Raw genomic sequence first — 14,090 nt, forward strand, 5'->3', positions numbered from 1 at the left:
CAAAAGCTGGCAGCATTCCTCTTGAATACCAGCACAAGACAAGGATGCCCTCTCTCACCACTCCTATTCAACACAGTATTGGAAGTTCTGGCCAGGGCAATCAGGCAAGAGAAGGAAATAAAGGGTATTCAAATAGTAAGAGAGGAAGTAAAACTATCCCTGTTTGCAGATGACATGATTCTATATCTAGAAAACCCTGTTGTCTCAATCCCAAAGCTTCTCAAGCTTATAAGCAAAGTCTCAGGATACAGAATCAATGTGCAAAAATTGCTAGCATTCCTATACACCAACAACAGGCAAGCAGAGAGCCAAATCATGAGCAAATTCCCATTAACAATTGCCACAGAAAGAATAAAATACCTAGGAATACAGCTAACAAGGGAGGTAAAAGATCTCTACAAGGAGAACTATAAACAACTGCTGAAATAAATCAGAAATGACACAAACAAATGGAAAACCTTCCATGCTCATAGATAGGACAGATAAATATCATTAAAATGGCCGTCTGCCCAAAGCAATTTATAGATTCAATGCTATTGCCATTAAACTGCCATTCACATTCTTCACAAAATTAGAAAAAACTATTTTAAAATTCATATAGAATCAAAAAAGAGCCTCAATAGCCAGGCAATCCTAAGCAAAAAGAAAAAAGCTGGAGCCATCACTCTACATGACTTCAAACTATACTGCAGGGCTACAGTAACCAAAACAGCATGGTACCAGTACAAGAACAGACACATAGACCAATGGAACAGAGTAGTGAACCCAAAAATAAGTCCACACATCTGTAACTATCTGATCTTCAACAAGCCTGACAAAAATAGGTAATGGGAAAAAGATTCCCTATTCAATACTGGGAATAGGAAAAACTGGGTACTGGGAAAACTGGCTAGCTATAAGCAGAAAATTGAAAGTGGACCCCTTTTTTACACTATATTCAATAATTAACTTAATATGGATTAAAGATTTAAATGTAAAACTCCAAACTATAAAAACCCTGTAAGACAACCTAGGCAATACCATTCAGAGGCATGGGCAAAGATTTCATGATGAAGATGCCAAAAGCAATTGCAACAAAAGCAAAATTGACAAATGAGATCTAATTAAACTAGAGTTTCTTCACAGCAAAAGAAACTGTCAGCAGAGTAAACACACAGCCTACAGAATGGGAGAAAAATTTTGCAAACTATGCATCTGACAAAGGTCTAATATCTAGCATCTATAAGGAACTTAAACAAGTTTACAAGAAAAAAACAACCGCATTAAAAAGTGGGCAAAGGACATGAACAGACATTTCTCAAAAGAAGACATAAATGTGGCCAACAATCATATGGAAAAAAGCTCAACATCACTGGTCATTAGAGAAATGCAAATCAAACCACTGAGACACCATCTCACACCAGTCAGAATAGCTGTTATTAAAAAGTAAAAAAATAACAGATGCTGGTGAGGTTGTAGAGAAAAAAGAACACTTAACACCCTGTTGGTGGGACTGTAAATCAGTTCAACCATTGTGGAAGACAGTGTGGCAGTTCCTCAAAGACCTAAAGACAGAAATGCCACTGAACCTAGCAATCCCATTATTTGGGTATATACCCAAATGAATATAAATCATTGTATTATAAAGACACATGCACATATATGTTCACTGCAGCACCATTCACAATAGCAAAGACATGGACTCAACCTAAATGCCCATCAATGATAGACTGGGTAAAGAAAATGTGGTACATAAATACCATGGAATACTATGCAGCCATAAAAAAGAATAAGATTATGTCCTTCACAGGGACATGGATGGACTTCGAGGCCATCATCCTTAGCAAACAAACTCAGGAACAGAACACCAAATACCATGTGTTTTCACTTGTAAGTGGGAGCTAAGAGATGAGAACACATGGACACATAGAGGGGAACGACATACACTGAGACTTACTGGAGGGTGGAAGGTGGGAGGAAGGATAGGACCAGAAAAAATAACTAATGGATACTAGGCTTAATATCTGGGTGATGAAATAATGCATATAACAAACCACCATGATACCCGTTTACCTATATAACAAACCTGCACACCCTGCATGTTCCCTGGAACTTAAAAGTTAAAAAAAAAATAGATTGGTGACAAAGTTATTATAATTGGTAGGGATTTTCTTAATCCAGACAAAATTCAGGAGAGGATCATGTTTTATATGGCAAAATAAACATGGGAGAAATTTTGAGTGAAGTTTTGGTTATCTTGAGTTTGCTTTTCCTGGGCAACATTCACGTGAATATTAGTGGAGCACTGGATAGATATCTGGGCTGGAGAGTTTGATTTGAGAATCTTAAGATCAATGTGATCATTGAAGACATGAATGCAGATAAGATTATGCAAAAAGAGGATCTAAGCTGAGAAGAGAAGACAAGGGTAATGAGAATGGATTCTTGGCCAACGTCAATGCTTAACGGAAGAAGATAGCATTCAATGGAGCAGTCTAATAATGGGAAAGCAAGAAAGGAGAGAATGGTGTCACAAAAACCTAGTAAGAAGAAACTTCAGTATCAAACATCACACAGGGCGTAGTAAGATGAAGACTGAAAGGAGGTTATTTGACTAGAATCTAAAAGGTCTCTGATGATCTTAATGAAAAAAATTTCAAAAAATATGAAGAAGATTAATTATAGTAGACGGAAGAGTAAATTTGGGTTGGAGAAATAGAAAAGATAAACGTAGATTATTTTTTCCAAAAATGCTGGGTATAAAGAGAAGTTATTTTGATAATTTGTTGTAAAACATTGCCCCTTTCCGTTTCGTGTGTCCCCACCACTCCCCCACTGCCCCCATTTTCTCTTCTCAGGTAATACAGTTCTATTTTAACATCTTAACCCACCCAGTCAATGAACAGGGACAATCTAGGCCCACTTGGGAATTGTCTCTGTCAGTGTGCCAGCATTTATTAATAGAAGACTTTGACTGGGCATTATTCTTTTGCCTCTGAAGGTTTATTTAGTCACCCTTTTTGGGTGCCTTATGTCTATCTAATATTATATTATTTAAAGAAAAATTACCTTTGAGATTTTAGAAAACAAAAACTAGTTGAAAAATGGGTAGATCCACTATGAACCATTAACATAGGTATGTTTAGTGACCTCACTAGATAGGTTTAGACTTATTTTAAAACATACTCCTCCCTGTAATTAAATCACTAATCCAAGTATATAGGAAGACTTAGTCATGCTTATTGTCTCTGAAGGATCCTTTTCTTTATTTTCTCCCATCCAGCTTCTTGTTCAGTACTTCAGTCCTATGCTAGAATTCACCTTCTGCTTATTATTGTATAAGGGTTGCTATTCTTACTACAAAAGTTTGTTGCCAGTATTTCTGTTGCTATGGCTGCTGAACTGCTTCTTTGTGCTCTAAAAATCATATTAAGCAAGGTTCCATTTATCATTGGATTAATTATTAGAGTATGTACTCCAACTACTTTGAAGCCATTTTACGCTGTGTTTTCCAGCTAACTCTGCTCTGACATTTCCGCAGGATCATTGTGATATTTTTTTCTAGGGCTGTGCTGTCCATCTCTTTCTTGCCTCCTAGCCACTCAGATAAGCCTGGTCTCTGAGTAAATTGTGGCTATGTATTTACAGAATTTCTAAGCCTTCACTTATTCTATTGCTTCCTCTTAGCTTTTTGCAAAGGGTATTTATATACCTCTTAAAGGAAAGCGTGTTGGGGAAAAATAGTTTAGTTACATTTAACACAAAAAACATTTCTAACTTCCATCACATGCATACTTAATTTACTATATGCACACATATGAAGATATATCTACCTTAAATAATCATTAACACATATAAATGATCATCAATATAACATTCAAACAAAACATTGGAGTTTAGTTGTTCTATTCCAATAATGTACAGTGGGCCTTATATCAATAAAGATAATCGGTTTTTTAATTTCTCAATGGGTTCCTAGTTAAAGATTAATTTTCTAACCCCTTTCCAGCCCTCTTTCAAATATACTGTAGTCTAAACCCTTGATTTTAACCGTGTTATAGGGTTAAGTCTTTTCTGCTTCTGTCAAAAGCCAGGCTAAGGCAAATTCATCAGGAAAAACAAGACTGGAAAACAAATGTAAACTTTATACTCTTTGAACCTCTTTAAACTTTATCCCTGTATTAAATTTGATCACAAGAAAAGCTCAACATCTGGTCTTTACAAAGTTACAATTTCATGTTGAAACCTTTGGCTTTTTTTCTTTTTAATGAAACTGCTTTCAAAGGCAAGATCCATTATGTTGCTCAACACCCTCCACAGAAAGAGCCTTGCAACAAATACCTCTCAGAACTGAAGATCAGCAAAGAGATGTTTTGATGAATTAAAGTGTTCTTCTACTAGGCTGTGAGTGCTATCCAGCCCATTCTATTTTTGAGTTTACTTGGCTGTTCCAAGCCTACTATGAAGCCTTGACCTCTACTGCTATAGCTTTTCTCAGGCAATGTTAATGTTAGATAAAAAGCAAAGTAGTAGTTTAATCCTTCTATTCTTTGCTAGCAATTCTTAATCTTATTTTCTCTGTTCTATAAGTCTTATTTTTTTGTCACCTGCTTTAAATGAAGAATAAAGAATATTTACTTTTTTAAAGCCTCCCTTTTTTGGTCAGAATTCCTTAAACCTTGACCTTTTTCCAAATCTTTGTGGCACCATCTCCCTTTCCTGTCCATATCATTCATCAGAGCTATTACTGACACTCTTCTTGAACACCATTAGAAAAACAGGCTAAGTGAATACTTCATAGAAGTTCCTTCCTAATCTATGTATATAAAAATCTATGATTAAGATTTTATATATCAGAAATATTACTAGACTAAAAGGTAGTTTAGATATATGTAAGCTGACAGCTTGGTTCATTTAAAATAAATTATTCCATATGATGCTAACACACAATTTGGTAACTTTTTTGTTTCTTAAGGCTTACCTGAGCAATGTGGGTAAGAAAATGCCTAAATCATGTAATCAGTATTTCCAAGTTTATTATGATATGATTTATATGATATGATATGGATATATATGATATGATATGGACAACAATCAGTTGTCTGCTTAAATTTCCCTTATTTCAATTTCTTATTTAGAAAAGCAGTATTTGTTATTGGTGATTAATAACCAATTTGTTATTGGTGATTAATCTAAAGGATCACAAAATTTTTATACCAAGTCAAATTTAATGATTCAGAAAACTAGAAGTAAAACCAGATAAATTTGGATGTCAAATTCCAATTCTTCATAAAATAGAATGTGGTCAGTGAATGCACTTTTTAACGTTTGAGAAATACATTAAACCACTGATTTTCTCAATAACTTTTCACTAAAGAAAGGAGTAATATGCCTAAGTGAGTATTTATTATTTTTTTTTACAACAGTTCTAATAGCACTCATTCTTCTGCAGTAAGCAGAAGCCTATCACTGTAAAGATGCTATAATATGCAATGCTCTATCTTCCTTTCCATCTAATTTGAAGGATGTCCGCCCATTCTGGCACTGAAGAAGAATGACAATTAGTTTGCTTTTTGGCTATGATTACTATCTTTCTGCTCTTAAAGACTCCTTTATGATTTGCTTACATTTGATCTTTAGAAGGAATTGCAAACTGAATCCAGACACTAGAAGGTGCTCTGAAGAGGGGGAACAAAAGATGGGGACCTGCATAGGATTGAATAGGCCGACATAAGTAGGATTGAATCGAAGGGCAAGAGTGAAAGTGAGAGACCAAATTAAGAAAACTCTTACTCGAATTGTCATGTCTGAAGTTCTGGAACCAGTTCATCTTGTAACAGTGTTGGATAGGGATTCTGCATGGCTTGCTTTAAGAGAAGTGACATTATATGAACACAGACAAACTTCAGCATTTACTGGAAATAAAAAAAAAATACCAGACCAGATTTGACATCAATAAAAAACATTAAATTCTTTCCTCACTTTAATCACCCTATGCAGTTCTACTTGTGTATTAAACAAAGACTGTTAATACCTCACTTCCATAGTCACTGTATTCTTTCACTATGATGAATGTTTGCAATTAAACTCTATTTACACACTTGCTTAATAAGATTATGGAAAATTACTCAAATTTTTAATTGATTTTTTTTCAGACTTGAAAAAGTCTAAGCACATTAATTATGGCCAGTTGAATGCATTATGCCACATTAGAGGACAACACAGGTAAGCTATTCATGCATTTCTTTTTCTGTCATTCAAATGAATATGAGTATTTTTGTTTTAGGGATAAAGTATAGTAATAAACCATTGCTGGCTCTCAGAGGTACCTGATTTATCACACAGATAAAAACAGTTGAAAACCTGGGTGTTATTTCTTCAGATTGAAGGGGCAGAATATATATGTCACATCTTAAGGAAACAATTTAGTGTGAAACAAACATAACTCATTCCTAGCTGGCCCTTTGTAGTACTTAAAAAGCAGTCATAAGGGTAAAAAGCCTTAAGTGGTTGAAAACACACATACTGAGTGAAATAAGTACCTAAGCAGTGAATAGGGAATGCCTCGTTGAAATATACTGGAACCAGAGAACTAGGAAATATCACTGTTCAAAGCTCAGGATTCCTAAGATGTGTAATACTTGAAGATTTAATTTTAAGATATCTATTTCCTTGACAACTCCTTTCTCCAAGTTGGGTTTTTGGAATTATAAAACTGGTTATTTCCTTCCATATGCATCAGTGTCCATCCACCCTCTTACCTTCCTTCACTCATCCTTCATGGGACTGTTGAGGAAGGCCTTAGGTTTACAGAGTTTTCTCTCTCTACTTTAAAACATCTCCAAGTCACATCCTTGTACTTTGCAATCCATTTCAAATTATTTTTATATTGTTGTCTATTTTCTCATTTCTTCTGTCTCAGAGAGAGAGAAGAAGGCATGCAACTTTGATATTGCTTGGATTTCTGTCAAGAGGGATCATTTTCCCCTGTGCATTGCTGCCTCCTCCTTGCTCCCAGTGCCTTTCGACATGGAGTAAAGAATGAAGTCCACACACTCCCGAGACCTATTGCCTGATGTGAATCCTGTCTCAGCCACTTACCCTCTGTGTGACTTTAGACTGCTTACTACATTTCTCTGCCTTGGTTTTTTCATTGGTAAAATGGAGATAACAGTACTCACTTCAAAGGGTTACTAGGATGATTAAATGAGCCTAATATATGTAAATAGTGTCTGGCACATAGTAAGGGTTCCAGAAGTGTTAGTTATTTTTATTATTGTTGTTATGCAGAAAAGCTCATCCAATATTTTAAGTGTCTTGAAAAATTTTAACATCCAAGCTTTGAATCTATCTTATATGTTGGTCCCTTTTCTAATGCATGAGATGCTAATCAGGGCTTTGAATGTCCTTTTTGCTTTCATTTTCCTTTTGCTTTCTGGCCCAGACTCATTTCATTTTTCAAAATACTTCTAGATTTTTTTTCTCTTTGGGGGGTCATAATAAGAGAGCTTGAATCATCTAGAGCTAGTTCTCTCAAAGTATCCCCTCTAAATAAATGTGATCAGCCTTCCTCTTCCTGGATTGAATCATTCCTCTTGGGCAGTGTCTTCTTGTTAGACAATTATTTCATTCAGGTCCAATCTGGCTGTACTGCCTGACTCCCTCTAGTAAGTCTTATGTTTACTATGTCTTTTGTTAGAAACCCAAATCCTGAAATTGTTGGATGTGTTCTTTTGGAGCACTGGTACACACCAGGGGCCTGGGGGAACAGGTTTTAAGGTATGTGTATATAGGTTTTGCATCATTCTGTTAGAAATACAATATATAGTTACAAATACAAAATCAGATATGAAGATAAATATTTATTTGGAATGAGGATAAAATTACAGCAAATTAATAAAAGCTTGGAAGTTCAGGTCCTTTTTCTCCCTTGACATTTCTTTAGACAATTTACCAGAAATACATTCACAGGAATTATTTAAAAACTTCAGAATTCAAATGATGTCAACAAATTGAGAGGCAATTTAGGAAAAATGTATTTCTCCATATTATTAGTTCTTTACGTATTATAGATGAAAAGTGATCAATAAATTACACTTTTCCCCATAATAAAAATAGAAAGGCTGAGAATTGAATGATTCAAGGTTTTAAATTTTTGTACATAGAACTCACAAAGGGCATTAGTTTTGATTCTAAAAGTTTCTTCTGTTAGAATAAAGGCAGTAGGTTGGTATATTATCCTGGGATTTTTAATTGAAGATAAAATAAAAAATTAATAACAAAGGGGGGATGATATCACTTTGGATTTCTAAATTTTCGAGTGCAAATTTTTCATCCTAGTAGACTACAAGCTCCATGAAGGCAGATTTATTTTATTTATTTTAGTGCTTCCTACTCCTTGACATTTGGCATAGAGTTCAATGTTTTGCACTGGATTTTATTTTGATGTTCAGTAGAAATAAATATCTTCTGATGATTCAAAAAAATGTACAAGAGTTTTCTGTGTTGATTATAAATAAGTTAGGATAGATATGGATTTATAGTGTTTTTTTTAGTATTGTCTGGAGAGCGGATTATTTTTAAATATTTTAATCGGGAAGTCTTAATTATATACATTTTTGTGATAAAATATGTTTTTGTATATGTATACAATGTGGAATAATTAAATCAATATGATTAACATATCCATCACTTCTCTTACTTTTTGTGATAAGACATTTGAAATTTGCTCTTCTGGCTATTATATAAACAATACATTATTATTAACTTTAGTCACCCTGTTGTGCAATAGATCTTAAAATCTTTTTACTCCTGTTTAATTGAATCTTTATACCCTTTGTCAACATCTCCACATTCCTCCCCAGCAACCTGGCTCCTAGTAACCACCATTCTACTCTCTGCTTCCACGACTTTCATGTTTTCAGATTCCACCTCTATGTGAGATCATATGGTATATGTCTTTCGGTGCCTGCTCTATCTTACTTAGCATAATGTCCTTGATGTTATTCATGTTGTTGCAGAATAATTTTCTTCTTTTTAAGACTGAACAGTATTCCACTGTGCATAAGTACCACATTTTTTTAGCCGTTTATTCACTGATGGACATTTAGGTTGATTTCACATTTTGGCTATTGTGAACAGTGCTGCCATAAACATGGGAATGCAGATATCTCTTCGACATATTGATTTCAGTTTCTTTGGATACATACCCAGAAGTGAGATTCCTGCATCATATGTTAATTTTATGTTTAGTCTTTCTGAGGAAACTCCATACTGTTTTCCATAATGGCTGTACTATTTTACATTCCCACTAACAGTGTACCTGTATGAGGGTTCCTTTCAGTTCAGGTCCTCATCAGCACTTACCTTTCTTTTTGATAACAGCCATTCTAACAGATATGAGGTAATATCTCACTGTGGCTTTAGTTTTCATTTCCCCATTGATTAGTGCTATCAAGCATTTGTTATTTTTTTTTTCATGAACACATTGGCTATACATATGTCTTCTTTGGTAAAGTAGGTGTTCAAAAACTCTGTCCATTTTTAATTGTTTTTTTTCCCTTGCTACTGAGTTGTTTGAGTTCCTTGTATATTTGGATATTAATTCCTTATTTGATATATAGTTTGCAAATATTTTCTCCCATTCTGTAGGTTGTTTCTTCACTTCGTTGATTGTTTCCTTGGTTGTGCAGAAGCTTTTAGTTTGATGTAATCTCATTTGATTGTTTTTGCTTTTGTTGCCTGTGCTTTCAGGTCATACTCAAAAAATCTTTGCTTAGACCAATGTCATGGAGCTTTTCCCCTATGTTTTATCCTAGCAGTTCTATGTTTAAGTTTTAGATCTTTTGTATTTAATCATTTTGAGTTTATTTTTGTATATGGTGAGAGATAAGGGTCTAATTTCATTCTTCTGCTGTGGATATCCAGTTTTTTAAAGCACTGCTTATTAGAGAGACTGTCCTTTTTCCATTGTGTGTTCTTGGCAATTTTGTCAAAAATCAATTTATTATAACTATGTGGGTTTATTTCTGGGTTTTCTATCCTGTTCCATTGATCAATATGTCTGTTTTTATACCAGCATCATACTCTTTTGATTATACTAGTTGTATAATATATTTTGAATTCAGGGAGTGAGATGCCTTTGGCTTTGCTCTTTTTGCTCGAGACTCTTTTGGCTGTTTGGGGTCTTCAGTAGTTCCATGCAAATTTCCGAATTGTTTTTTCTATTTTTGTGAAGATGACATTGGAATTGTGATACAGTTTGCCTTGAATCTGTAGATCACTTTTGGTAGTATGGACATTTTAACAATATTAATTCTTCTAAGCAGTGAACATGGATATCCTTCTATTTGTGTTTTCAATTTCTTTCATTAGTGTTTCAGTATACAGATCTTTAAACTTTTTTGGTTAAGTTCACACCCAAGTAGTCTATTTTTGTTGTTGCTATAGTAAATAGAATTATTTTTCTAGGATTTTTTGGGGTGGTTTGTATATAGAAGCATGACTAATTTTTGTACGTTGATTTTGTATATCCTGCAACTTTACTGAATTTATTTATTCTAATAGCTTTTGGTGGAGTCTCTAGGCTTTTATACTTATAAGATCCATATTGTCTGCAAATAGAGAGTTTCCCTGCTTCCTTCCCTATTGGGCTGTATTTTTTTTTCTTTATTTTGCCTAATTGCTCTGGCTAAAACTTTCAATACTGTGTTGAAAAGAAGTAGTGAAAGTGGGCATACTTGTATTGTTCTTGATCTTAGATGAAAAATTTTCAACCTTTCACCTTTGAGTATAGTGTTAACTGTAGGCTTATCATATATGGCCTTTATTGTGTTTAGGTACATTCCTTCTGTTGAGGGTTTTTATTATTAACAAAGGTCAAATACTTATAAAAACTATAACCCATGAACAGTTGAATACTTATAAAAACTATCACCTGTGAACAGCTTTTAGCCCAAAGTCCATTTATAAATTAATTGTCAAGCATTCAGAATTTTCCAAAGACACAATATGATAGAATCATAGAATTGTAGAACAGGAAGTCAACTCAATCATCTAGTGGAAACTCTTTAACCTAAATATGATTGTTAATCATCATTATTTAAAACAAAAGAACTAACTGACAAAGTCATAGAGTACCCAATTTTCCCTCATTTGCTCAAAATATATCTGAAATGTTATGCTTTTATAATAAAGAAGAAAATAACATTTTAAGATTTATAGTAATTAATGAAAAAATTAAAAATTGAGTAGTTGTTTCTCATTGTTTCAGTACATTTAATTAGAAAAGTATTAAGAGTTCGATAGAGACAATTATGATGATTTTAAGGAGGTTCCTGGAAAACCCTTTACAGTATATTCGTTATTAATTTTTGTTTCAAAATATCTTACTTTCCTTTTTCTTCTCTTTTTTCACTCACAGGATGTTGGTGAGAACCTTTATTTTTCTTAATGAGAATGTTTTGATAATTCTGTTGGCTTTCCGGACATAATTAGACATGTATTTTTGTCTTAAGAAATAAAGAAATGAAGAGATAGGGGACTTTTATTTTTATGGATATAAAGTTTGGAAGAGAAAGGAAAGGGAGGAGAGCTTTAAAAAGATGGTTTATGTACACATAAAAGAAATGATCTGAGCTTCGAGCCATTAAACATTGCTTTGTCTGGAATGAAGCCATTTTTTATTTTGAGGTTTCCTCTGATGACCACTAGCTGGCACTCTCAATCCAGAACAGCCCTGTCTTTTGGGATGGCAGAAAATGTGGGCAGAGATAGGTGGGATCTTACATTTATTCAATAGGTTGTTAACAAGTTGGAGGCTTATAATTCAAGGCATGCCTATTCATAATGTTTTACCTAACGTGTACACTCTTATAGCCAATTGTTTAGGCGGGATTTTCTACCTAGGGCAGTACCTTCACTAGGGAGCATTTGAAATGTATACACATTTATAGTTATTACCATGACTAGAAGGAAGCGGGGATTTTAAACCTTTAGTAATGTGCAGTAAAATCTTGCACACTGTCCCAACCAAAATGTCAATAGTCCTCCTTCTCCCATCCTCCCTTCCCCTTAAGGAATACTGGTCTAGATAATATTATCTTAAACTTACTCAAATTAGAGGAGTTGCTATAGATAATCGCTAGGATTTCATTAACCTTCAGATTTCCCTAGATCTTGATTTCAGAAACAAACTCATTCTTTCCTGAAAACTTGCTTTCTTTCTCTATTTCTATTCATATCACTACAGTTAGCCTGTAAACTCCTGGAAAAAAAAGCAACCCTATTAGTTTGGTGCTCTTGAGAGTTTTTATTGCTTATTTCAGTGCATGATACATAGCTGACATTCAAAAAATACTTGTGGAATGCCTGCATTTACCCAGTAATTAAAGTATGTAAATCTTGCAGGCATGTTTTGTTACCTTTTCTCTTTATTTCTCCATGTGTTATAATTAGATTCTGCTGTTCCATTGTATCTCTATTGTTTATCACTCATTTTTTAATCTACTACTCCACTCTAGCTTTTATTACCTGAATCCAGGACTACCAAACTTATAAGTGGAATTACATTCTCAAATCTCTTCTCATCTTAATTCCACATTATGTACTACAAGTTAAATCTATTTTATTCATATATTTTAATAGATTAATTTTTGAATAATTTTGGCTTTACAAAAAAATTGAGTAGAAAGTATAATTTCCATACATACCTTGACCCCTCCTTCCTAGTTTCCCATATGATCAATATCTTGCAGAAGCATGGTATATATGTTGCAATTTTTAGCCGATGTTGTTATTTACTATTAACTAAAGCCCATTTACATTAGGAATTACTGTTTGTGTTGAACATTGCAGGGCTTTTGACAAGTATATAATGACGTGGAACAACCATTCCATGTAATGACATGTGTTCAATGTTACAGAATAATTTTACTACTCTAAAAATCTTCTGCTCCATCTCTTCTCCTTCCCTTCTCCCTATCCTCAACCCCTGACAACCACTGATTTTTTTCCTCTGTTTCCATAATTTTGCCTTTTTTAGAATGTCATATAGTTGGAATAATACTGTATATATTATTTTCAGATTGCCTTCTTAGTCTGTTTTCTATTGCTATAAAAGAATACCAGAGATTAGATAATTTATAAAGAAAATAAATTTATTTCTCACACTTCTGGAGGGTGGGAAGTCAAAGGGCATGAGACTCGCATCTGGCAAGGGTGATTTTATGGTATAAGAGTGGAAGGCGAAAGCAAGCTTTTGAAAGATAGAGAAGATAGAGAAAGACACCAAGGACTAGACTTGCTTTATATCAATCTCATGATAATTAACCTGCTAATGTGATAATGGCATTAATTCATAAGTCATACCCTCATGACTCAATCACCTTTATTAAGCCCCACCTTACAACACTGTGGCACTGGGGATTAAGTTTCAAAAGCATGAATTTTGGGGGGCACATTTAAACCACAGCAGCTTCCTTCACTAAACAATATGCATTTAAATTTTTTTCTGTGTGTGTGTGTGTGTGCATGGTGTGTGTGTGTGTGTGTGTGTGTGTGTGTGTGTGTTTGGCTTGATAGCTCATTCCTTTTATTGCTGAATAATATTTATTGTATGGATATACCACAGTGTTTTTATCCATTCACTTATTGAAGCACACCTTGGTTGCTTTCAAGTTTTAGCAATTACAAATAAAGCTGCTATGAACATTTATGTGCAGGTTTTTGTGTGAACATGGGTTTTTGGGAAAATACCAAGGAGCATGCTTGCTGAATCATATGATAAGCTTATGCTTAGCTTTATAAGAAACTAGCAAACCGTTCCAACGTGGCTGTACCATTTTGTATTCCCACCCAAAATGAGTGAGTTTCTTTTGCTCCATAACCTCGTCATCATTTGTGTTGTTGGTGTTTTGAATATTAGGCATTCTAGTAAATGTGTAGTGGTATCTTGTTGCTTTAGTTTGTAATTCCCTAATGACATATGATGTTGATCATCTTTTCATAAGCTAATTTCCACCTGTATGTCTTCTTGGATGAGGATCTGTTCAGACTCTGTCTGTTTTAAAATTGGTTTCTTTGTTTTCTTATTGTTGAGTTTTAAGAGTTCT

The 14,090-nt window shown here is 34.1% G+C and overlaps 1 protein-coding gene across 5 annotated transcripts in view; it reads left to right on the plus strand.

Annotated features, from left to right (window-relative positions):
- Nucleotides 1-14,090, plus strand: part of CNBD1 (cyclic nucleotide binding domain containing 1) — a 623,001-nt gene that overhangs the window by 14,729 nt on the left and 594,182 nt on the right. For 4 of the 5 annotated variants that reach the window (XR_008668004.2, XM_055349242.2, XM_055349243.2 and 1 more), the window contains exon 2: nt 6,135-6,204. The exons of the other annotated variant lie outside the window; for it this stretch is intronic. Coding sequence is in view for 3 of the 4 variants with exons in the window: in XM_055349242.2 (XP_055205217.2) it covers nt 6,135-6,204 (70 nt within the window). In the remaining variant the exon portion in view is untranslated. The remainder of the gene's footprint in view (nt 1-6,134; nt 6,205-14,090) is intronic. 5 annotated transcript variants of the gene reach the window in all.

The sequence above is a fragment of the Gorilla gorilla genome, chromosome 7, assembly GCF_029281585.2.
Source record: "Gorilla gorilla gorilla isolate KB3781 chromosome 7, NHGRI_mGorGor1-v2.1_pri, whole genome shotgun sequence".
NCBI lineage: Eukaryota > Metazoa > Chordata > Mammalia > Primates > Hominidae > Gorilla > Gorilla gorilla.